At 39.2% G+C, this 25,363-nt stretch overlaps 3 protein-coding genes and 1 non-coding gene across 4 annotated transcripts; 2 read left to right on the top strand and 2 right to left on the bottom strand.

The window, feature by feature from the left end:
- Positions 1-1,793: 1,793 nt before the first annotated feature.
- Positions 1,794-4,210, bottom strand: rxfp3.2b (relaxin family peptide receptor 3.2b). Its single transcript, XM_039694895.2, has one exon. It carries the CDS (start codon positions 3,859-3,861, stop codon positions 2,659-2,661), a length of 1,203 nt encoding a protein of 400 aa, XP_039550829.1. The 5' UTR covers positions 3,862-4,210; the 3' UTR covers positions 1,794-2,658.
- Positions 4,211-5,293: 1,083 nt separating this feature from the next.
- On the bottom strand, positions 5,294-13,714 carry creb3l3a (cAMP responsive element binding protein 3 like 3a). The gene is made up of 10 exons (XM_039694894.2): positions 13,577-13,714; positions 13,208-13,321; positions 12,802-13,036; positions 12,471-12,604; positions 12,196-12,306; positions 12,000-12,106; positions 11,721-11,789; positions 11,545-11,629; positions 10,053-10,149; positions 5,294-6,609 (listed from the first exon to the last, which is right to left on the bottom strand). The coding sequence occupies exons 1-10, from the start codon at positions 13,595-13,597 to the stop codon at positions 6,296-6,298; spliced, it is 1,287 nt and encodes a 428-aa protein (XP_039550828.2). The 5' UTR covers positions 13,598-13,714; the 3' UTR covers positions 5,294-6,295.
- A 6,157-nt stretch (positions 13,715-19,871) lies between these two features.
- Positions 19,872-25,273, top strand: LOC120495427 (elongation factor 2b). The gene is made up of 13 exons (XM_039694997.2): positions 19,872-20,011; positions 20,932-21,146; positions 21,287-21,468; positions 21,631-21,842; positions 21,966-22,144; positions 22,226-22,331; positions 22,522-22,774; positions 22,861-23,056; positions 23,157-23,523; positions 23,609-23,962; positions 24,186-24,368; positions 24,462-24,594; positions 24,680-25,273. The coding sequence occupies exons 1-13, from the start codon at positions 20,009-20,011 to the stop codon at positions 24,871-24,873; spliced, it is 2,577 nt and encodes an 858-aa protein (XP_039550931.1). The 5' UTR covers positions 19,872-20,008; the 3' UTR covers positions 24,874-25,273.
- LOC120495505 (small nucleolar RNA SNORD37) lies at positions 22,379-22,445 on the top strand. The gene has a single exon (XR_005626066.1). It is a non-coding gene; the product is annotated as a small nucleolar RNA SNORD37 (small nucleolar RNA).
- Positions 25,274-25,363: the final 90 nt, after the last annotated feature.

Here is a 25,363-nt window from a genome sequence, read left to right on the forward strand (position 1 = left end):
TGGTTAGAGGAACAATGTCCTTGGAAGAGTTTCAGAAAATTGCAGGACTAATGATTAATGGTGTCTGACTAAAATCGTTTTACTATAAGGTATTCTCTCTGCGTGCAAGGAACGTGCAAGTTATTTGTGATGCCAAAGTACAATAAAGTCCAAACCCTAAAACAACATCTGTAAGGTATATTGATTGTGAAATGATGAATAACTGACATATATGAATAAAAAATAAAGATAAAATAATTGTAATTATTGAGCTAAAAGTTTTTAGCTCTGCCTTACTTTTTATTGTCCATAATCCCACATAACTAATTATCTCAGATTGATTTTCTATTCTGTTTGATGGTTTAGGAATGGGGATTTAGAGTCCAAAAAATATGCCAAAGTTGTATTTGTACCAATCCCTGAGGATATAGTCAATAAAAGAAAGCTGTCAGCAAGTTCCGTCTGCAGTTGTTGGCAACACTAGTTCAGGGTCCAATTTGCTTATTAGCATGCATATTTCTAGGATATTAGCTGTTTTTTAGCACTAATAAAGCACACATTAATGCCATCTTCTGCATGACCATATTCTACATCCCATAATCCTACCCCATACCTAAACTTAACAAATACCTTACTAACTATAAAGTGGTAATTGGTAGTTTATTGAGGCAAAAGTCAAGTAATAGTTAGTTAAAGGTACAATATGCAGGATTTTGCAGTAAAATATCCAATAGGCCAATGTTATGTATTTTGTTTAGTTGATTACTTCCAATATCCCAAATGTTTCCAACTATTTGTAAATCGTGAGAAAATTGTGACATTTAACCAAGGAAACGGGACGTGTGAGCAGGGGTGAGGAGTCGCCAGTCAATGGCGTCATATCCACGTTACCCCCGGTTTCCGCCAGGTTTGACCCCGTACTGCAATAGTAACCATGGCGACTGACGTTGCCAACTGGGTTATGCCGGTTACGCCTAGAAACATTTTGGACCATGGCAAGCAGACTTTGAGACAAAAAGAGGACTAGAACCAAGATCAACATCTTTCGAGATGTCGAAAGCTCCACGTCCGCGACTAACTTCGACTTGACAGAGACGCAAGAGTTGCATGTAAGCTGCTTTATTAGACAGGTGAGCAATTGTACATAAAACTAATCAATATTATGTAGTTGAACATGATGAAAAGTTAGAATATGATCTGTATGTTAATCTCTAATGTTAATCTAGCTTAGCTCATACAGCCAACAAACAACCTAACTTAACTATACAACACACTTAAATCCCATTTAGTGTGATAGTGTAACTGTTAGAGCAAGTTACCTCAAGTTTCATTCATCTAATAAACTGACCTGTGTTAGTATTAATTCTGCACTTGCATGTAGTTCGGTTGACTGAAATGTCCTTATTCTTTTATATCTGTTGCGTGTGGCGCTAGTATACGTCTAGCATTCATGTTCAGTCATGTTAAAAACATCAATATATTCACTCATCCATAAAAGATCCATCAGCTTGACGACAAGATCCATAATTCCGCTTAATGCAGACTTCATTAATATACACCTTTGTTATTGTAAGTGGTTAGCGACCCCTGGTGGCGAAAAATCCTGCATATTGTATCTTTAAAAGTGAAAATTGGGCCCTAATCTAAAGTGTGACTTTAAATTATTTCCTCCACCTCACGTCTTTCAAAACTTGGATGACTTTTTTTTTTGTAAGTAGAACACAAATGGAAAAGTCAATAACTGAACGTCCAAGCTGCTGTTTTCCATACAACGGAAGTCAATGGGGATTATGGCTATTAGGGTGGCTATTAAGCTCACAAAAAGCTTTCAAATGATTTCAGAACACTTTGAAATTAGTGCTTGAATCAGAGATACTTCTTTATCCTTTTTTAAAACCTGTTCTCCGTTCTTCTTATGAAGAAGAGAGCTGCTCAGACATTCAATTCCTTTGGTGTTTTCTGGAAGTGAAAATTTGAAATGATATGAGGGTGAATAAATCTTTATGTGAACTATCCCTTTATGTCTCAAATATGGTGTATTTAGAATAAAATATAGTTTTATACTAATTTAGACCAGTTATATGGAAAATTGAAATGAAAAAGAAATTGTCAAAAGTATTATTTGCACAGTTTGACTGGTCATTCACAAAATTATGATTTTGTTAGATAGATAGTTTATTAGTTTTGTACAGGATTTAAACACTAATCAAAAGGTGAAACTTCATTATATCTACACAACTGCAAGTAAATGTATAATTGACGATGTATTGAATGATTGATGGATTAACCACTGATCCTCCTCACATATTATTTTTTTATATCTCAAAAAATGAAAGAAGGGCTGAACCCCTCCACATCTCAACAGTTTTTTCTTCTTTTTTCCAAAGGCTGAAAAATTTAGCGCTCCTTTGATGGATGTCTCAGGGGGGAAATCCTAAAGCAAGCATTGCTGCAAATATGCAGCGAAGCAAACAGGTGAATGTGTCCAGAATTCACCCGTGGCTATGATGACCAGAGATGCATGTGAAAACAGTTCTGCGTCAAAAGGTATGGAGGAAGTTGGGGGAGAAATGCGCAAGAGTTTCTGAACGAGAGGAAGGGAATCTGGGGCAGCTCCCAAAGGACGTTTCTCACGCCTGCTTCATCCTGTCAATCAAAAACAAAGTTGAACGTGAAGGATCAAACATCCATCTGCACGAGAACCAGTACCGGAGGCGCCTCGGACACCTTTGCCTTGCGTGGAAGCATCCGAGTAAGGCTCCGGAAGGACGGCGTGGCCCTCAGCAGAAGCTCTTTGAGTCCGGCGCGGAATTCTTGGCGGATTAGACAATAGATCACTGGGTTGAGGCAGCTGTTCGTGTGGGCCAGGCACACAGTCAGCGGGAAAGCATATGCCTGGGCGTTGTAGAAGGCCTTGCTGAAGGGCACCAGGTCAAACTTAATGAGGACGCCCCAAAGAGTCAGGGCCTGATTGGGCAGCCAACACAAGAAGAACGACAGGACGACGATCACAACAGACTTGGTGACCTTTGAGCGCCGCTTGTGCCGGCCCTGCTCACTTTCGGAGCCAGCAACGCCGCTAACTCTGCGGCTTAGCACGATTCTTAGAAGTAGGAGATAGCACACGGTAATCACCACTAGTGGGATCAGAAAACCAAGCAGGACCTTTTGTAACTGGTACAGTCCTAGCAACAACTGCGGGTCCCAGCTTCCCGTTTCGGGGAAGCGCACCAAGCATAGCTCCTCATCCGTTGCAACTTGGGCTACGGTGGAATAAATGGAATGCGGTAGCGTCGCTATCAGGGATACGACCCAAATGCCCAAGCTGATCCATTTGGCCGCAGCCGCCGCCGCTCTGCGACTATGCATCTTCATCGAGGACGCGATGGAGTAGTATCTCGCCACGCTCATGGCGGTCAGGAAAAATACGCTGGCGTACATGTTCATGGTGGTGACGGAGCTGACGATTTTGCACATAACTTTGCCGAAGGGCCAGCGGAAGTCCAACGCCGTGTCTACAGCCCAAAACGGTAGGGTTAGGACGAACTGTAGGTCGGTCAGAGCCAAACCCATCACAAAGCAGTTGATGGAAGACTGCTTCTGATGGTAGCGTGAGTGTAGCAGGTAGAGCGCCAGAGAGTTGCCTACAAGTCCTAGAGCACACACCACCGAATAAATGAGGGCGATCATCACACGCACGGCCAAACTAGACCCATCACCTTGTAGTGTTGAACTAGACTCCTTTGTCAACAGTTGCAGCCAGCAGCGTAAAGACAGGTTCCCGCTGACAGAGTCTGTGCAGTTGTCCAGAGCCACGCTTGGTTCCAGTGTGTGCTCACATTCTCCCAGATCCAGAGTTTGTGTAGTGTTAATCCTCTCCATTGCAGACTCCCACTCAGTCTCTTGTCATGGTGAAATGATACAAACGGCGAAAAGAGTCCATTCATCTAATTTATCTCAAGTTCATTGTGACACTGCACTTTGTTCCCGTTAAGTATAATTAGTTCACCGACAGCGAGAGCGCGGTCTCATCAGTGCCTCTCTCTCTCGCGCGCGCACCTCTGTGCGCTCTGCAGCGCGCGCACTTTCTTTTATACTCCGATGACAATGACGCGCCTCCGCGCGCTGCCGAGGCACGCGTCGCTTTATGTCAGATACATACATTAAGCAAAGAAACCTAGTTTTCACATGTTATGTTTCATCATAGGAATTTGCACGGTAAAGTGTTTAAGTCATACGAATATAGCTCATTGACTTAATGTTTCGAACGAATACATAGGCTAGCTAATAGCCTGGATTACTTTTAATATATGTGCCTATACGTTTTGCGTCATATAGAAATTTGGCTTCTCTAAATGCAACTATATAGTATGTGTGTGTGATATTTTATCTATCATACATTTATTTATTAGAATACATGTATTTATCTATCTGTCTGTCTATCTGGTAACACATAAGCTTTTTCACATTTTTAATTACAACCAAGAGTTGAAAATAATTATTAAGCCAGAAATTCCCGTAATGAAAGTGTGTGATAAGTTATTGATTTCAGATTGGAGTCTTTCGTCTTTGTTGGGTTAACGAAGATTACTGAGCCAAGAATTGCACAGTTTTGGTTTGAGGAGCGAAGAGAAATGTATTTGTGCATTTAATCAATTAAAATGCAGTTCTTTGACAGTTTTTTTTTAAAGTGTATTAGAGACAACTTACTGGAGACAAACTGAAGGCCGTGGGCTTAAGGGAGATGTGAAAGCAAAGAGGCACGACACAGTCCTGTGGATGAAAGATGCAAGTTTATCTCTCTTCATGATTGAAATCTTCTAGAACAATAGTTTGGTGTTTATCAAAACCTGCTGAACCCTTTAGTCAATTACATTTGAGCCAAGATAATATTGACCACAATAAAAAGATTATGCATGATGGTCTAGCTATCTTTTGTATTTTTCCCCCAAGTTATCTTATCTGAAAGTGACTTGAAATACCTCCCACACTGTTTTCTCATTCCTGGGCACTGGTTATTCAGTTCATAACATGGCAAATTTATGTACTGATTTATTTGTATGATCTACAGTGTAGATTCTACACAAACTACTGCTTTAATATTTATTCATTTGTACATCTCTCTTAGGGATGCCTAAAAAACCGATTTGTCAAGGATGATCATTTTTGTTTTTAGTGCGGTGGTTTGTTCACCTATTCTTCTCATCTGCACTGGCCTCATTCTGTCTCTCGTGACATCCAAATTGTGCTGAAAGGCATTTATGTGTTGACATCAACCCAGAGCTGAAGACAGAGAGTTGTCCATTTCATAAAACGTATTTTAGAACATTTATTGGGAATAACAATGCAAACGATGGAAAAAGACATTGAAAGAAACTGAAAGACAATTCAACACAACGTGATTTTATTGAAAAAGCACAGCAATTTATGCAAACTAACTAGTTTTTAATCCATAAAAATGTTTTACTTCAGTCATCAGATTACAAATAAAGCAAAACTGTCTTCAAATTGATGAAAAACAAAGGCACTCCGTAGACAAACTTGTTGATGTAAAATTAATGAATTTAATTTTGTATTCGCCTCAGATATGTTTCAAATTTGTAGTGACTTCATTACCTTTAATTTGTAAATAATATATATTTTAAAGTAAAATAAATATGTTAATTCGTTTGTAAAAAAAAAAAAAAAGTAAGATTTTCTTAAAATTTTCATTGAAGTTTGACATTTTGAAATTCATCCTTTTTTATTTCACTCAATCAATTTGTTATTACACCATTTGTATATTTTTAAACCGGAATACTCGGAATAGCTACTTGACTATGTTTGGTCGATTTTGTCATCTAGTTGCCTGATATCAACGCTGTATATCATTCCGCCCATTCCCGTGAAGAAAACCGGCACTAGTACTTTCATGTCTCTCACATATCATACCGCGGACTCTCTCAAGATGTAATGTAACGTTAACGTTAACATTAATCGCAAAAGATCCCTAAGGCTAGTTAAAAAAAATAGGCCTAGCCTTTTCGTTTGGACCCCACTAGTCTACATATAAAAAACAAAATAAAATAAAAAACAAGATGCACTTCTTAAATGTCAAGCTTAAAAACGAGAAAAATAAGCCCTTCCTTCATTCCAAATGAGCAGATAAAAATTTGACTTTTGATCATATAAATAAGCTTCTGTATCTCTTAAAGATTACTTCAGTATAGAAAGAAGGGGGAAATAGCTTCCAGCCTCATCTGTTGGCTGGCTCCTGTCTTCAAAAGCGCTGTTAAAGGACTTTTGACAAATCCCCAGGTAAATCCCCTTCTGCCCTTCACATATCATCCGCATGAGGACTCCGCCGTGAGCCACGTCGCGGATTCAAGGTCAGTGTCGCTACATGCCCAGTGATGGGGTCTCCATGGTGATGCTCTTCGTGCTGGTCAAAACTGTGGTTGTGGAATTCAGAGTCGTAATTGGTGAACTCGGGTCTCCTGTGAAGTCTTCCCAGCAGCGACGCAATCTCCTCAATACTTTTATCCTCAGAAAAGCGCGGCAGAATTTTGGAGTCCTCTGTCACTGAGTACGGATGCTCGAGAGAGTGCAGCACGCGGGAAGACTGGAGGTTGCGCAGGGACCGTGACTGAACTGCAAGGGGTTCAAGAAAATAATGTAAGAAAGATATAGACTTCTTTTTGCCAAAATGTGCAATCATTCTTTAAAACAAACGCAACTTAATTTGATATTTTCTTATGAGTTTCTTCAACTGTGGGCACTTTTGGCCCTGTGGACGTTTATACAATAAATGTACACCCTGACTAGTTTATGTGATTATTCTAATGATCTCCAATAGCCGATACTGAGAGATTTCTGTAGCCTATTTGTTTTCCTTATCCAGAAAATTCCCACCGCAGTGTCATTTCCACCACATCTCAAATCACTCAAATCAAATTGCAGAATCATTTGCCTGGCCAAAGCTAATTTCATAGCTAGTATTTCATGAATGGTAAATAAACGGGAAAATTGTGTTTTCACATACTTTTTGCATTAGCTATTTGGAAATTATGCATAATAAAAAAAACGTGTGTATTTACCTTATTGGATGTAAAATTGTTTGGGGTTGGGGAAATTATGCCTTATACAAAAATTGATAGAAAACGCCATGGAATGAATTCAATGGAATTCATATTTCTAAACCTTTAGGACATGAAAGTGCCTGAAACTATACACTTTTTATCAAATACATACTGTAGTCAGTCCCTCAGATTCAAACTTTACTTCCTGTAACTGGTCAATCCCAGTTATTTTAAAGGATTAGTTCACCTCAAAAGTAAAAATTCCAGGTATTTACTCACCCAAATGTCATATGTTCATGTCTTTCTTTCTTCAGTGGAAAGGTAATTCAGTTTTTTGAGGAAAACATTTCTGGATTTTTCTCTACACAATGGACTTCAATTGCAACTAACAAGTCCAAATCAATGCAGTTTCAAGGGGCTATGAAGTGCTTACAACAGCCCATTCTCACTCCCAAGGCGTCACCTAACTGACGCCTTGGGAAGCAATTGACCATGCTTCAATATCTGACGCTTTAGGCGCCCTTTAGCGTCAGTTAGATGACGCCGTAGGATCGCGTCATGTTAGTGACGCTAAAGGGCGCCTAAAACGTCAAATATTGAAGCATGGTCAAAGGTGACGCCTTGGGGTGAGAATGTGTTGCTTACAACGGCTCTGCACAATCCCAGCTGAGGAATACGGCCTTATCTAGCGAAACGATCATTCATTTTCTAAAAAAAAAAAATGTATATACTTTTTAACCACAATTGTTTGTCTTGTGCTGGTCTTTGACGCGCCATGGATTACGTCATCACCTTGGAAACGTAACTTGTCATGTCATCTATTTGTCAGTTATTTAGTTATTTGTCCGTGTACTTCGGTTCAAAAAGGCAGGGAAGGGCGAAAAATTCCATCTCATTTTCTCCCATTTTCTCCAACTTCAAAATCGTCTGATATCTTTATTTTAATTTATTATTATTCAAAACAAACAAAAGAAATTGTGACGTTTTCAACGTGATGATGTAATCCCTAGCGCATTGCCGACCAGCACAAGACGAACAATAGAGCATCACAGTCCCGCCCCCAGCCCGAGCTGGTGCCGGAAGTAAATTTCCCATTTATTTCTCCCATTGACATTTTGTAAAATCCATATCTAGAGACTATTAGTGCACGTCTGAGGATTATCAGCTACGGCTGAACTCATAAGCATACAACACATCATTTCGAGTGAAAAAACGAAGAGAAAATACAAAAAAAGTCGAGGGTACAAGACTGTGTACATGTTTTCATTTCCGAGCAATAAACCACCGCGCCTCACTGAAGTCGTCTGAAAGCCACCGCGAAAGAGCCTTTTGAGCGACTTCCAAATCTGACGACGGGCACGTGAACTTTTTCCTCCAGTGAATTTTATATAGTGAATGTACAGGGAAACCCCTTTTCCTCGAATTACTGAAGCAAACGCATTTGCTTTTAAGTCTACCATGTATGGTTACGTTTTTATGGCTTATAGCTCAAATGTCAATGGAGAAATTGTATTGAATTTTTACTTCCGGCACCGGCTGTGGGCGGGACTGTGATGCTCTATTGACCTATGGCTAAGCCACACCCTCAAACGTAATGAGCCAATCACAGTGCGCAGCTAACCCGTAATACACTCGGACATTCTCTGCTTCCACGTCCATTGAAACGCATTGCAGTTAGTCAGTTTTCATTCGTTTTTTCTTGTCATTTTAAGTTTAAAATGGTCAAATGGTGTGCATGGGGTACATGCAACTCCGACACTAGGTTAGCGAGAGGCTGGGCAACGGTGTGTATTTTTTACCCTTTCCCAAGCCACATCTCAACCGAGATAAGTGTCTGCTCTGGATTAAGTTAATTTCGATTAATTTATGCGGTAGACCACAACACCAACTAAACGTGGATAAATTAAACAAGGATGTCTACATCTGTTCTAAGTTAAGTCAACAACGTATTTGTCACATTAGAAAATGTTAATGTTAGCTTCTAGCTGCGTTGCACATCACGTCACTAGCTTCATTAACGTATCTGTAAATAACCGAGACAACAATTGTTAACAATGTTGTGCTGAATGATTCATGTAAATACCGTAACACCAAACGGTGATGGCAACGATATGCGGTTTATTACATTTACACTGTTACCTACATTTTTTCCTGGAGCTAAAGCTTTTCATCAACCTTCTCAACAATAAAATTATTAATATAACTCTCCAATCATAGTTAAGGCCCTTTAGATGACTTCGAGATAATATATAATCTTTCAGTCTCCAAAAATCACCAATTGCCTCCTGTGAAATGTCTCCTACTGTGACAGCTGCCATCACGTGTGTCCCCAAATGATGACATGAATGGAGGGGGCGTGGCTTAGCCATAGGTCATTTGTTGTTAAAAAGTGGTGTTTTTTTTGTTTTGTTTTGTTTCGTTTTAATGACCGATTGTTGAGAAGACGGCATTTGGTGTGAATAAATTATCAGGAAATTTTCATTTTGAGGTGAACTAATCCTTTAAGTCTGTGGATGAAATAAACAGTCGAGTGAGTCACGCATTGACACATTTTACCCTGTTCTTTTTTCCTGAACTTCAGCCACCCACTTCAAAAGAGCTTTGAAGAGCAGGACGCTAATCAAACAAAACGGTGATCAAGTGCGCCAAACTTTAAACCATGACCTACGCTTAGCCTGCAAAAGTAGAATTGATTCCCTTCAGAAACACTGACGGCAGGTCTGATGAGGACAAATTACAACTTTTCTTCCACACCGTTATTTCAATGTGTGGGAAACATGACAAAGCGATTTGCCATTCTTCTAGTCTTCGTCACCTCCCTCAGTCCTTCCAATAACTGTCATTGGCTTCAGCCAAAGCCTAATGGCTTATCAAACAAATTATACATTACACGGATTCAAGAACCCCTTGTTCTTCAAGCATAACAGCAGTTGTAGCAGTTGCAGGATATAAGGTTGGAATGGGGTTTTCCCCTCAAGGACCAGATGGAGGAGATATTTCAGCCTGAAAACTCACCTCTCAATTGGCTGAAGTCTCCATGCTGACTGACCTTGGTATCAGAGAAGGGCTTCAAACTGGGCAGCAGAATCAAGGTGAACGACAGAAGCAGCACCTGAGGAACAGAGGCAGATGGAAAGCTCAAACATAGGACAGCCATTAGTGAAGTACAACTTTGATGTAACATCCATTTGAGGTATGTTATCAAATAGCTTTAGATTGGAGATCCTCTTTCTGTGATTACTGGCTTCCTTCATGTTGGGGAGCACTGATGATTGATTTAAGAGCGTTTGCTTGTCAATGTCTTGTGCAGAAAGGAACTAAAGATTAGTTCTTTACATCAGTTTTTTACATTTACAAAATTGAAGTCAACCAGAAATGGCACTTTTTAAACTAGTGTTACTATTCCAAAGGCTGAAGCAGCCATCACTTCAGTCTTCAATTTCACATGATCCTTCAGAAAACTGTTGTGTAAAACGTATAAATTGAGACTGTGGCCAAAACTGGTACTGCAATCACTTTCAAATTACTGTAGAGCGGTGTATCTCTCATTTGGACCTTAAACGGTTTGGTTTCCAATGAAGTGCATCATGAAAATCCTGGAATGTTTTCATCAGAAACCTCAATTATTTTTTTCGACTGAAGAAAGAAAGACATGGATATCTTGGTTGACATGGTGGTGAGTAAATTATCAGCAATAGTTTTTTTTTTTAAAGTGAACTACTCCTTTAATATAACATCTTCTGTTGTTGGTTTTTTGTTGCCAGACAGGTCTCAGTTACTGAGATTTTAACGCACAACCATTCCTATGACATTCAGTGCCAATTGGGTATCGTTAAATGCCACGGCCTACCTGAGCATTGTTTCTGCATGTCCATCCCTTTATGTCCACCATGTACCCATCCTCTGATGGCTACTTCCAGCAGGATAATGCACCATGTCACAAAGCTCGAATCATTTCAAATTGGTTTCTTGAACATGACAATGAGTTCACTGTACTAAAATGGCCCCCACAGTCACCAGATCTCAACCCAATAGAGCATCTTTGGGATGTGGTGGAACGGGAGCTTCGTGCCCTGGATGTACATCCCACAAATCTCCATCAACTACAAGATGCTATCCTATCAATATGGGCCAACATTTCTAAAGAATGCTTTCAGCACCTTGTTGAATCAATGCCACGTAGAATTAAGGCAATTCTGAAGGTAGTATGGTGTTCCTAATAATCCTTTAGGTGAGTGTGTATATATACATATATCATAATGAAACGAGATGAACAAGAAAACAATGTGGGAGAGACTTCATTTGATCTTTTTGTAATAATAATAAAAAAGTGTGGTTATGTTATTATCTCGACATAAATTAATAATATGTAATAAAACCTTTTTTTGTGCCAGAGAAAATACCATCTGTTATGTATGTGTCTAGTTCGTGTTTTTAAAAGCCCAAGGCATGATTACTGTATGCCTGTATCTTTCATGTGCTAATATTGCTTTTTTTTAACCCTCACCAGAATGCAGGTCCCAGTCTGGGCCGGTTTGTTGGATCCGTTCATGATCATCGCTTGGAGCCGACGCAGTTGTTCCATCAGGGAGCTAGAGATGGAGAGAGTGGGGGGAAAAGTTCAATTTCAGGGGCCTGTGTGGAGTTGTGAAGAAGATATTACCAAATAAATGATTCTCTCACATGTTGCATTTCTCCAGCTGGAAGACTTTCCTCTGCAGCTCCTGGTTGTGTGCACTGCATGCCGCCATCCTACGGAAACGAAATAACCATGTCAAAGGGAACAGGTTGTAATCAAATCAGCTCTCAAGCCAACTGTCAGACACAACTGTAAACCTCCAGCTGGAATAATGTTCAGTAGCTGCAAATTCCATCAACTCAGATTATGTATTTTTACTCTGTCATTCAATGCACGCAGCATTCACTTTTGCTTCATTTGTTTTCGAGCACAACAGTCAATACCTGCTCTCCAGGCCATCTATGTATTCTTTCTTTTTCTTCCTGCTCTCTTGGGCCGACTGCTTGTTGCGGATCTTCCGGCGGATTTTCTTCAGAATCCTTTCCTCGTACTTGATCACGGGAGGGAAGCAGAAACATTGAGCTACAAAGACAAACAACTGTGATCTACTATTATGGCGTCATTTCCAACTGGAGCTACCTTGGTGAGCGGGAACTGATTTGGCAGAGTCAATCCTTCCTTGGCAAGGAGTCGTTTCTCATCCTCTGTGAGAACCAGCTCCTGGTAGGACTGCTGGGACACCTTTGTGGTCTGCAATATCAATCGGACATGAAAGTAACAAATCCAATCAATGTTTCTATTTGCCTGGATGGTCAGATACCTATTGAGTTCAGCTTTTATCTTCTCTAAAGTTCACCTTTTCCCTATTCTGCCTTGTGTATTTTACCTAGCGTCACGCCTGAGTGCAAACTCACAGGCTCTGGTGTGCCAGATAGCAGCAGGTCCTTGACAGTTAGGGGGAATCCAGTGGTCGGTCGTGCCTGTGGAGTTTCAGATCCCTGCTGTATCCCTCCAGATTTGTCTGGGAAGAAGCCAGTCTCCCAGCCATCTGTGGCAACAGATAATATTATTTATCCTTCTTTGTATGCTTATGGAAAGATTCACAAAGCTCAGGAATAGGGGCTTATCTTCAGAACGTTTACCAAACCAACGCAACGCACAATGCTGTGAATTAATAAATGGGAGGCTAATCATCTGCGTTTACTGTGTAAATCTAGGTTCGCTTCATGAATACTTGATACTCACTGAATTCAAATGGGAAGTTTGTGTCGAGATTGTGTTGCGTCTGAGATGTGACGACGCAAGGCTCCACGAGGGGGCTCACGGTTGGTGGCGGACTGTCGATGTGATCCGAATGAGGGTCTTCGCTAATTCCGCTGTCGCTAGGAGAGGGCGACCAAACTGGAGACCCCGAAACAGAGTCGCACCCATCTAAAAGTGCGTTGAAGAAGTCCTCGTTTCCCTGGGCAGGCATCATCATCTGGCAATGGAAAATACAGTAATGGTGAAGGTGTGATATTAAATAATTTCTTCGGCAGAACACAAAAGAAGAACTATTTTTGTCCATACAAAAGGAAGTAAATGGTGTCCAGATGGACAAAATGGCTCGGAGAAACTCAAAGGAAGCTGGACTTTGTCGACTTCGACTTACATGGGGATCTTGAACTGGCCAAAGCTGATGGTTTTGTTGTCCTGTATTCTCATGCCGTAGGATACCATCATTTTTATCAAAGAGCAAATCGAGGAGTTCTAGCCCCTCACCGCCCTATGACACAATGAATATAATTGCTGTTTAATTCATCTGTTGTCAGTGGGATTCAATGGAAATGGAAAATAGAAAATGGATGAAAGCACCAAAGACAGTTAAAAGCAAACAAATGTTGGAACAGATAACTTTTTTTTGAACTTTGCTCTGTGTGAGCTATTGCACATGGAGGTTAGATAACGTAGACTACGTTTAATACTATTTTCTCTTTGCTAGCATGTGAAACTAATAAAACTTCAAAACATAAGGACTTACCTGGTCTGAATAGTGCTCCATTGCTGTCCAGGGGTAACGCAGTCTAAATGGGACAAAACCAAAACATAGGTTGTCCTGACTCTGTCTGTGTCCCTCTGCTCACCAAGGACAAAGTTCGAACTCCAACGCAACAATCAGGTCATCATCCTCAGGGCTGCGTTTGATTGGCTGTTTGTAGGTTTGTAAGATTAAAAAAAAAAATGTGGGACACCCTGGAGAAATAGTGTAGCTTATATTTCAACCAAACATTGTAAAAATCTGTTGCATTCAAATAATTGACTCCAGTAAAAAAAAGACTGGACTTAGGTGCATTAAAAAGGCAACCTCAACCTTTTTATCTTTATTTTTTACATACACTGCCAAAAGAAAGTACAGTTTTTGCAAATAAAGATTTCCTGACCTTTCTTATCCCTGAAAAAAAAACATTCCTCAAAGTTGCTTCAATGTGCTTTCAAGTAAAGACTTCAGACATTTGTTATGGGACAACACCTAATCCATATAGTTCAAAGGTTATTTTTTCCTTTCTGTCTGAGGTAATGTGACCTTTTACACAGTTGTGATAATCCAGAAAGACAATATACATAATAAACATTATATATTTTATTTATTTATGTATTTATTGTTTTTATATGGTAAAGATCTGTTAACATCCTGAGCTGTTTAGAGTTATGAATATACATTATTTTTAAATTAAATAAATAATGAACAATTTTTATTTTCAATTATAATTTTATTAATAAATGTACCTAGACTGTTTTATTATTAAATTATTTTAATTATCAATTATAATCTTTTGTGTCTTGTATTTATATTAAAAATATATCATTATACTGCTTGCACGTCTCTATTTCTGAAAGGTACAGTATGTCACACAAGAAAAAAAAACATCATCTCATCTTGGCACACTGTGTCTTTCTCCATCTACTCCTATCCGAAGGGCTTTTCATCAGGCTGAACAGGCCCATCCAACTTTGAAAGCTATCGTGATTCACAGGGAGTCATCTATTTTGTAGGCTGTAGCATCAAAAAATCCTTTGTCATTCTCAGAGATCTACCGTGTATCAAACAGACTTTGCTGAAATTTACCCAAACCATTTCTTTGCTTACGGTTCGTATGCAAGCACAGATGCAGTCATCCATTAAGGCACAATGTCATTTGTATGCAGGAAACTTTAAACAGGGATCAATTGCAGCATTGGATTCAGGTACGTGTGCCTACCACCAGTGTCAGGCACATGATTCAAAGCACCAGCTCCCTTTTTAAGATTCTCTCACGCACCTCTCCACAAGAGACATAATTACAGCAGAACATTCAGGGAATGTTTGAAGGAAAACTCAAGGACAGAAAGTTATCCTGGATTTTTTTTTCCCTCTCCTTTTTCATCAATGTTTTTTTCCTTATAAAAGCATTGTTTACTAAGACTAAAGCCCTTTTGAGACATCGTAGTTAGGCAAACATCAATGGCAAGCTAAGAGGCTTTGAAAATGCTGTGCAGATTTTCCTTTCCATTTCAATTAAGCCCTAATGACTCAGACAAGGACATTTGCTGCTTTACAAGAATAGCGGGACAACCCATCACTGACAGAGATCACAGCAACAGCGAACCACAACCATCCAATCAATTCCTGATAATACCAAACTCTGCTACTTTGCTTTGCTTCGTAGACATGGTATAACTGAAAAGTGTTTCCTTTCTAGCGGGGGATGGGGGTGCTTGTCTGAAGTATAAAATCATTGGTTACCCATAAGCCAATCACATAACGTTTGGTTATGACGTGTGTTATCGAGCAAAATACCAGAGTGAACATGGCTGACCGAGTTTTGCTGCAACCAAGGGGGACACAATCACAACTATCGCTGGCCTTTGGCCTCCCCAGTTTCTCGCTGACGATCGGTAATAGTTGATAAATTTAACTTTTCCCAAAATCTGTCGAGAGTAGGGCCACAACATAACCTCGGACTAGGTGAAACAACCCTCTGTTTAAGCCCTGAGTGGTGACGATGTTTCCTCTCTGTGGTGGTGACAGGTTTAGGTCTGAGTGGTAACTGGTAACAATGCATCCACGGTACATCACGAAATGTATTTCTGAGGCAGCTTAAAGGTTTAATGAACGATAAGTTAATATAATACCATTTTCTCACTAGAAATGAAATCAAAAGTGGAAAAAGTTTCCCAAAAACATACATTTACACACAAACTGAACACCAAACCCTATTTTCATATGCCATCTTTATTTTTAGCTTAAGGACAAACCTTACGTTGAGCCCTGATATATTAAAGGCATAGTCAAATGTGAAAATAGGAATGTTATCACAGAATGAAACGCAAAGGATTGTGGGATATCAAAGGCAGCAAAGAATTCATTAAGCTACATTCAAAATCAATCATATGAAAGTAACGTATCTCGAAAGAATCACAATTTTCGTTTCATGACAACGTTAAAAACACGACGGGCAAAAAGATAGCCACATGAATCGTGATTAATCAAAGTTCATCACAAGTACAGTTGTAACTTTGAAACGAAACGTACATACGTTTAGATGTAATTTTATATATAGTTATGTTTATTTAATATAATTTAAAAAAGAGGCATAAACACAACGAGGGGTGTCTATTTTATCTGTTTTTGTGACTAACGTTTCTTGGAGAATAAAATTCGATATAAATTCTCGGTATTACATTGGACTCTACGATCGGCGGAAGTTATCAAGCAGCTTTTGAGTTATTACAGCTGTTGAATTTCCACAAATACTATAAATTGAAGGTTCACACTGCATACAAACACCATCATGGTAACACCTACCCTATCTCACGACCAATTCGTACGAGTGATTAAAAAGTGGCTACGATTTGTCCAAACCCACGTGATGGGTAGGTTTAGGGGCGGGGTCAGGGGTAGGTCATTCGTACGAATTCATACGAATTGGCCAATTAGTAAAACATGTACGATTTAGCAAAATCGTACTAATTTGTACGTGTGAGGTCGTATGAATTGTTACGAATTTGCCACCTCGTAAAATTCGTACGAATTCCCGTGAGATCGGGTTGGGTAACACACATGATGCAATAAACATTAATTTAACAACAGGGTGCATTAAAAAAACACCAGTGTATATAAATGTAATAAAAAAAAATTATGTGGATGTCAAATATCTCAAAAGTTTACTACAGCATAGTAGTGGAAAAGTACATGAAGCACTTTGGGATGACTGGTGTCAGAATGAACCCAGAACATCCAAATCTTAAAACTTTTATCCTACAGTTTACCACTCTTAATGAAGTTGATCTTGTTGTTTGTATGTTAATGAAGTTGACTACAATTGATGACCATTTGCTCATGATGTGGTAAACCCAAATGGTGAAGAAACAATATATGCTGACTTCCTTTATCTCTACACTCTAAAATCCAACATTGATTCTAACTAGTTAACTTTACTGAATGTCTTAACTTAATTGTAAAAATCTAGTAATCTGTTTTGGTGTCCAATATTGTGTAACTGTAAAAAATAAAGCATTTGTCTCTGTTCAGTTCAAAATGGTTGTATTCAGTAACCCTGACCTTGACTTGTTGCAAACCTCAGATGTCTTTTTAACAAGTTGTCACATACACAGTAAGAGCTCAAAGGCATTTGTGTACCAATTTTCTCTCATTTACATTCAATCGGCGGGCGCTGTAGCCATCTGGATGTGCCAGCCACTCGAACCTGGAGCTGTACAGAATAGCCCCCAGACAAACAAAAATAGAGCGCAAAGTGTTCAGAAATGAAACGTTCTTGCTCTGAAGTGCAAAATCTGTCATAGTTGAGTGCATACATCAAGCTGCTCTGATGCTTTTGGCTTCAAAGGAAACGCATGACCCGAGCCAAACTGCAATCTGCTGAATCGTCATTCCATATTCATTCCAGGTGTAACATTGTTATCTAGCAGCTTTTGCGGGTTACAGGACTGACACTGAATGTGAATCTTTCAGACAGGTCCGGTTCTACGTGAGTTTAAAATGTTTACGGGGCATTGATGAATAAGATGTCTGAGATGACAAAAAGGACAAAACTTGTGTTTACATCCTTTCCAAAAAAGTCAACTTTAAAAATGACAACTTAATCATTTAGTTTAATGTTTCCAACCAGCCTATTTTTAAACTTTTTATTACATCATAAATGTTATTACTCTGACAGTAGCATAGAGACAGCAATATTTTCATAAATAGGTCAAAATATCTTAGAGTAAAAAATGTAATAATAGCACTGTAGATTTCACTGACTTAATCCCATCCAAAACACATGAACACAATAATGCTAATCGAATATGATCTTTCAAATATTTGATTTACATCCCATTTAGAATCTCTCGCCTCTACCAAGAATTCCATACTGTCCCAATTATACAACTGTGAAATTTACAGCGTTATCACAGAAAGATGGAACCTGAGGCTGTATGGCCTACAAGAACAGGAAGGAAAAGGCCTTAAACAACATGATTGACATCTGTAAGGCATTCATTCAAAACCCTGAAAAGGATCTTCACTCCCAAATCGCTATAGGATCGGATGGAGAGAAGATGGCAAAACTTGACAACAAGATTTACATCCATGCAGATTGACCAAAGAAAGGGGTATGGAAATGTGCAAAGAATTCGTAATTCCTCAAAACAAAGAAGTTTGGCGAAGACTTAAACACAAAATACAAAGAGATGACAAATAAAACTGTGGCCACAGATTGAAGAGGCAGGAAAGCAAGGAAAATGCCACCTTCTTCTGAGCCAATGCCCTCAAAGAAATAAGAATGTAATGATAGCCATGACATGATGTTAAAGGGAAATTGTATTCTAAAATTATCTAGTGTAATTATAGTGCATTATTTTCTTTAAAAAAAAAATTTATTTAACTTCATATGGAAAAACCAAGCCTCACAAATGAAAGTATTTTCATTTAATCAATGAAATCAAGGAGCTCTGATTTTTTTTTTCTTCTAATACAATTTTCATGTTGAACTTACATTAAGCATGAAGATAAGAGATGGTATATAATTCCAATACTTGAAAAGAAGAAGAAGAAAAAAACGCTGGTATAGACATTTTAGATGTGATTTTGAGGTCAATAAACTAAGAATAAATCAATCAACAATTGGCCCTAACGATGGGTTAATAAAAGGAGTAACCATTTTAAAACTATTGGAGATTGATTTGGACTATAATAATAACAAATACTGTGTCAATAATACAGTTAATTAAATATACTTTAAAATTATACATATCATTTATTAAACAAACCAATTCCTAAAAGATATAAAACTGATCTTTCTGAATATTGTGTATTTTTATAAAATTGAAACTATTTTTTAACGTATGTATGTATGTATGTTTTTATGTATGTAAAAAGTGTTTGGATTGATATGGTACATTTATTTGATATGTTAAGTGCAATGAAAATTAACATAGGCTATAAAGTGATGCTATTTTTATAACGACAAAAAGATATAGTCAAGAGTCACATTTTAATGTTAAATCTTTAAATATTTATTGGTAAGTTAATTGTACATACACAAATGTAAATGGTCTGAAAAGAAACCTAATCACAGATTTCAAGGCAGACATAAAGACGTAGAGCATTCATCTATGGACATTTACAAATAAATAAATTCCTTTTTCTATTTTAGGAGGAAAATTTAGAGGAAATTTTTCTATTTAGAGGAAAAATTATATATATATATATATATATATATATATATATATATATATAATTTTTCCTCTTCTTCAATGTGACCTTATGTTAAAAATGCATTGATTTATGGTGCTATGGATTTCTGAGAGCATTAGGCCCATGTGGAACATTTGTATTTTTCGATATGTCAGGTTACAAGTGCGTTTTGTTGAAAAAAAAAGTTTAAAACAGAATGCAAGACTTGCATGACAACAGTGAATGTACTGATGCGCCACCTTCTGTTCAATGCCAATTTTATTCTGAATAGGCCGAAATTTGAAGGAAACAGTTTGAGCAATACATTTAAATGATAAATTTTCATACATATAATTCTGGGTGTATAAAACAAGCAACAATATTTTGTAGCCATTTCATGAGTAGCTAGCATGTCATTTGAGAAATAAATTGTATTCTATCGGCATTGTATAACTGTTACCCTGCCGCTCGATTTAATTATCAACACGGGTCATTAAAACTCCATTTCGAACGACCATTAAAATAAAATCACTTTTCTGTCATTTTTGTCAGGGAAAGATCAACAGACACCTTTAAATTTGAGAAATGCCCCAACGTCATTACGTAGCCCCACTCTACGTACGTACGTACAGCGCGCGCTTGATATATATTTATGAAAATTGACGTCATCGGTCTCTTCCTGCCTGTGTCCCAACGTGGTTGGTGCTGTAAAAGAATTGGGTTCGCTGTTAAACGAATCCAAAAACATCAGGCAAAATGGTAAGTCGATATATGATAATGTTAAATTTCTGCGTTAATAACCTTCTAAAGTTTAATATTTTGTTACGATTTAAAGGCTTGGTGTCACTGAATTTGACTTAAGAGTAAGGACGCTGTTCACATGTTGAGTGTTTCAGAAGCGGCTCATTTCATTCAAGTCCTGCTTAGTTAAGAAAATTATATCGACAGTTACTTATGTAAAGAATTAGTAAATTAATTGATAATTTCTTAGTCATTGTTAGCTTGTAGAGAAATTGTGAACCTATACCATTCGATCACTTCACTTTCCCCCCATTGTGCTGCTTTGCTTTGTTACCCTGACTTCGTCAGCTTTACTGATTCTTTGCTTTGTTCAAATGGTGTCAGTAAAACGGTGAAACAACGTGGTTTTTGTAATACATCCCCAAAGTGACACGTTGTTCTGCAGTAATGCCTTGTAGATTAAGTGTTTTTTGATTTTGCAAGTAAATTTCTATTAAATCATTAGAAATGTGTAAATGTAGACCTGTTTAAGGTGAATAACTGTTATATAGTCATCTGGAATTTTATTTTCAATATCCCCTCATTGATGCCACACTTTAGAGATCACATGGGCTATTAGCTAAGTCACTTTGAAAAACACCATGATAAAAGTGCATGTAAACAAACATATTACTGATACAAAAGCCACTACTTAGAAATGTGTAGGATTGAGGACCGCAGAGACTATTATATGAATGCAAGTATTATTTCACATGCTGTGATGCAATTAAGGAATGAAATCACATGGCTTTACTGTTTAAGTTCATTCATTTTGGATGGTAAGTCTGTATATCATCCAAAACTATTAATGTGTTTGGGACTGAGTGCCCTTTTAGGAAAATATACTTATTTAAAAAAATGTACCTTGTCTAAAATTTTACCTGTTTTCACATCCCTAGGTGAACTTCACTGTAGACCAGATCCGTGGCATCATGGACAAGAAGTCTAACATCCGTAACATGTCTGTGATTGCGCACGTCGATCACGGAAAGTCCACTTTGACTGACTCGCTGGTGTCAAAAGCTGGTATCATCGCCTCAGCCCGTGCTGGTGAGACCCGATTCACGGATACAAGGAAGGATGAGCAGGAGCGTTGCATCACCATCAAATCCACGTGAGTATTAAACCTTTTCATTCTAGACCTTGTGAGTTTTAACATTTGTTACCTAAATGTCTAAATCCTAATGTACAAATTGAGAATTGTGAGCGTGAACACTATGAGAAATTGATTTCATCCTTGTTTTCCCCCCACAGTGCCATCTCCTTGTACTATGAGCTCAGTGACAATGATATGGCCTTCATTAAGCAATGCAAAGATGGTTTAGGCTTCCTCATTAATCTGATTGACTCCCCTGGGCACGTTGACTTCTCTTCAGAGGTTACAGCTGCACTGCGTGTCACAGATGGAGCATTGGTGGTGGTAGATTGTGTGTCTGGTAAGTACATAAATTGTCATTGTGACGTTAAAATGGTGGTGTTTTGGTAATGCTAGACGGTAGGGTAGAAGATGTTGGAGGACTAATCATCACTGGCATTCTGAAATGTTGCTTGAATATGTGGAATATATGTATTGAAATGTCAAATCGCTGCCCTTGCAGGTGTGTGCGTGCAAACAGAGACTGTGCTCCGACAAGCCATTGGCGAGAGGATAAAGCCAGTATTGATGATGAACAAGATGGACCGTGCACTTCTGGAGCTGCAGCTGGGCCCTGAAGAGCTTTACCAGACCTTCCAGCGCATTGTTGAGAATGTCAACGTGATCATCTCCACCTATGGCGAGGATGAGCATGGACCCATGGGCAGCATTATGGTGAGTGCCTCATGGCTCGTTCATGGGCCTTTAAAAATTTAAAAGAGCAACTTCTGTGATATCGATGGGTTGAATTTAAGATTGACTGTCCTAAATATTTCTAAATCATCTTGCTGCTCTTAGATTGATCCAGTCGTTGGTACTGTTGGCTTTGGATCTGGACTGCATGGATGGGCCTTCACTTTGAAGCAGTTTGCTGAAATGTACGTGATGAAGTTTGCTGCCAAGGGTGAAGCTCAGTTGGGGCCAGCTGAGCGTTGCAAGAAGGTGGAGGACATGATGAAGAAGCTTTGGGGAGACAGGTGTGAAAGGAGGACGCAACAGAACACAACTTAATGAAATGTAGTTTTTCTTTATGTAACACTTGTGGCCATTGCTTGCAGGTATTTTGACCCTGCTTCTGGGAAGTTCAGCAAGTCTGCCACCTCACCAGATGGCAAGAAGCTTCCCAGGACTTTTGCTCAACTGATCCTGGACCCTATCTTTAAAGTGAGTAATCTGCTCTGAGTGGCAATGTTGTATTTGTTGTTCAAGCCATTAATGATGATTTTAATAATTCTTCACTTTGACCTGATTATCTTGATGAAAACTCTCAGTCTGATATGGCTGTTAACTGTACATAGATTTGTCTGCCATGTGCATATAGAAATGATATGGAGCTTTTAAATATTCCCACTAGGTATTTGATGCCGTCATGAACTTCAAGAAGGAGGAAATTGCGAAGCTAATTGAGAAGCTTGACATTAAGCTAGATGTTGAAGACAAGGAGAAGGAGGGCAAACCCCTGCTAAAGGCTGTGATGCGTCGCTGGCTGCCGGCAGGAGAGGCTTTACTTCAGATGATCACAATCCACTTGCCCTCACCAGTTACTGCTCAGAAGTACCGCTGTGAGCTGCTCTATGAAGGACCTGGAGATGATGAGGCTGCCATGGGTATGTTGTGCTAGAATTTAATCACATTTCTCTTAGAATGAACAATTTTCAAGTTTGGTTATAGTCTGAATCTTCGGTTTTCTCAGGCATCAAGAACTGTGACCCCAAAGGACCTCTCATGATGTACATCTCGAAGATGGTTCCGACCACGGACAAAGGTCGTTTCTATGCCTTTGGTCGTGTCTTTTCTGGCTCTGTGTCCACTGGCCTGAAGGTTCGCATAATGGGGCCAAACTTTACTCCTGGGAAAAAGGAGGATCTTTACATCAAACCCATTCAACGGTTTGTGTTCATTTTTTTTTGCTTTTTTAAACGAGCAACTCTTGTCACTGAAAAACTACTAGTTAAGAGTTGAAATGACGTGGCTGTTTTTGTCTTTCAGGACCATTCTGATGATGGGCCGCTATGTCGAGCCTATTGAGGATGTGCCCTGTGGTAACATTGTGGGTCTGGTAGGTGTGGATCAGTTTTTGGTAAAGACTGGAACAATCACAACTTTCGAGCAAGCCCACAATATGCGTGTGATGAAGTTCAGTGTCAGTCCTGTGGTGAGAGTGGCTGTAGAGGCCAAGAACCCTGCTGACCTCCCGAAACTGGTGGAAGGGTTGAAGCGTCTGGCCAAGTCAGATCCCATGGTGCAGTGCATCATTGAGGAGTCTGGTGAGCATATCATTGCTGGAGCTGGTGAGCTTCATTTGGAGATTTGTCTGAAGGACCTTGAAGAGGACCATGCCTGCATTCCCCTCAAGGTACCATTGACTTTTTTCGAGTTGCACAATTGGAGCAATGTAAGATTCATACAGTATTTAATAAGCTGCTGTTTCTGCTTTGCAGAAATCAGATCCAGTTGTCTCTTACAGAGAGACTGTCAGTGATGAGTCCAAACAAATGTGCCTTTCTAAGTCCCCAAATAAGCACAATCGTCTCTTCATGAAAGCCCGTCCTCTGTCCGAGGGTCTTCCTGAAGATATTGATAAGGGCGAGGTCACTGCCAGGCAGGAGATGAAGGCCCGTGCCCGTTACCTTGCTGATAAGTACGAGTGGGAAGTCACAGAAGCTCGTAAGATCTGGTGCTTTGGCCCTGATGGAACTGGGCCCAACCTCTTGGTGGATGTGACCAAGGGAGTCCAATACTTGAATGAGATCAAGGATAGTGTGGTGGCGGGATTTCAATGGGCCACTAAAGAGGTATGAAAGTTAATTTAAATGCCATATGTTTTTAATCAAAAGTGTCCTCCATTTGAAGGCCAACTTCTTGAGTTTTGCTTCTGTACATCATCTTAGTACTTGAAGGTCCTGGAGACCTTGATTAGCTTGTGTTTAATTCAGCATGAAGATGGCCCTCCTGGAGCAAGACACTCTTGGTTCAGTTAAGTCATATTGCGGTTTCTAAAAGTGTTCTGCTTTTTAGGGAGTCTTGTGCGAGGAGAACATGCGTGGGGTTCGTTTTGATGTTCATGACGTGACCCTGCACACTGACGCAATACACCGTGGTGGTGGCCAGATCATTCCCACTGCTCGCAGAGTGCTTTATGCCTGTCAACTCACAGCTGAGCCCAGGCTTCTTGAGCCAGTGTACCTGGTGGAGATTCAGGTATGCAAGGGGTTCAAACATTTAAAAGCCTAGTTTTCCTTTTGGTCTGTACTGGACTTGTCATAATTGTACCTTACTTTCATCCAACTACAGTGCCCGGAGTCAGTTGTTGGTGGAATCTATGGTGTACTGAACAGGAAGCGTGGGCTTGTTTTTGAGGAGTCCCAGGTTATGGGAACACCTATGTTTGTGGTTAAAGCCTACCTGCCTGTCAACGAGTCATTTGGTGAGTGAAGCATAAAGACCTTTTTGTTGTCTTCTCTTTTCTATGCATTTTAAGTTGCGAAGACTTAACTGTCATCTTTATACAGGTTTCACAGCTGACCTTCGCTCCAACACATCTGGCCAGGCTTTCCCACAGTGCGTGTTTGACCATTGGCAGATCCTGCCTGGAGACCCCATGGAAGCTAACACTAAGCCTGCCCAGGTTGTGGCTGACACACGAAAACGCAAAGGGCTCAAAGAAGGCATTCCAGCTTTAGACAACTACTTGGACAAATTGTAGATTTACATTCCTATTTCTCCCTCATAAAGAGGATCAGACAAGAACACTAGGAGATTGTTTACATGAACTAAAACATTAAAATGACCATTGTTTATAAGATGCACTATGCATGCGTCTTTATTATGGACCAGCAGGCTAATGGTGGCTTTTCTCAGTTCCTAGTGGAATTTCAAGTTGATGTTTTGTGCTAAAACTCAATGTAATGAATTGGAAAATGTATGTTTATACTATATATTTTACAATTTATGTACTGTGTACATGACCTGTATACTAACATGGATATTCTCTACTTGCTGTAATAAAAAAAAAATTAGCAATCTACCTACAAGTTAATGTATTTCTGGAAATTTGGAAGCCTTTGACTCAAAAGAATGAAATATAAAGCATATTTGATAAGCAATTCAATGTCTCTTTTTTTTTTTCTTTAAGTGGTTTTTAAATGCTGCAGTGAAAAAGTATGTGTAATCACTCATTTTTGTGGGTATTTCTA

The sequence above is a fragment of the Pimephales promelas genome, chromosome 2 (assembly GCF_988280905.1).
Source record: "Pimephales promelas chromosome 2, fPimPro1.hap1.1, whole genome shotgun sequence".
NCBI lineage: Eukaryota > Metazoa > Chordata > Actinopteri > Cypriniformes > Leuciscidae > Pimephales > Pimephales promelas.

What these genes read in the sequence shown, in the direction of transcription:
- creb3l3a (XM_039694894.2), bottom strand. Translation starts at nt 13,597, where the DNA reads ATGGAGCACTATTCAGACCAG. An exon ending in GGCCAGTTCAAGATCCCCAT is followed by an intron (nt 13,037 to 13,207) that starts GTAAGTCGAAGT and finishes TTCCATTGCCAG; the next exon opens with ATGATGATGCCTGCCCAGGG. An exon ending in ATAGATGGCCTGGAGAGCAG is followed by an intron (nt 11,790 to 11,999) that starts GTATTGACTGTT and finishes TCGTTTCCGTAG; the next exon opens with GATGGCGGCATGCAGTGCAC.
- LOC120495427 (XM_039694997.2), top strand. An exon ending in GGTGGTAGATTGTGTGTCTG is followed by an intron (nt 21,469 to 21,630) that starts GTAAGTACATAA and finishes CTGCCCTTGCAG; the next exon opens with GTGTGTGCGTGCAAACAGAG. An exon ending in GACCCATGGGCAGCATTATG is followed by an intron (nt 21,843 to 21,965) that starts GTGAGTGCCTCA and finishes TGCTGCTCTTAG; the next exon opens with ATTGATCCAGTCGTTGGTAC.
- rxfp3.2b (XM_039694895.2), bottom strand. Translation starts at nt 3,861, where the DNA reads ATGGAGAGGATTAACACTACACAAACTCTGGATCTGGGAGAATGTGAG.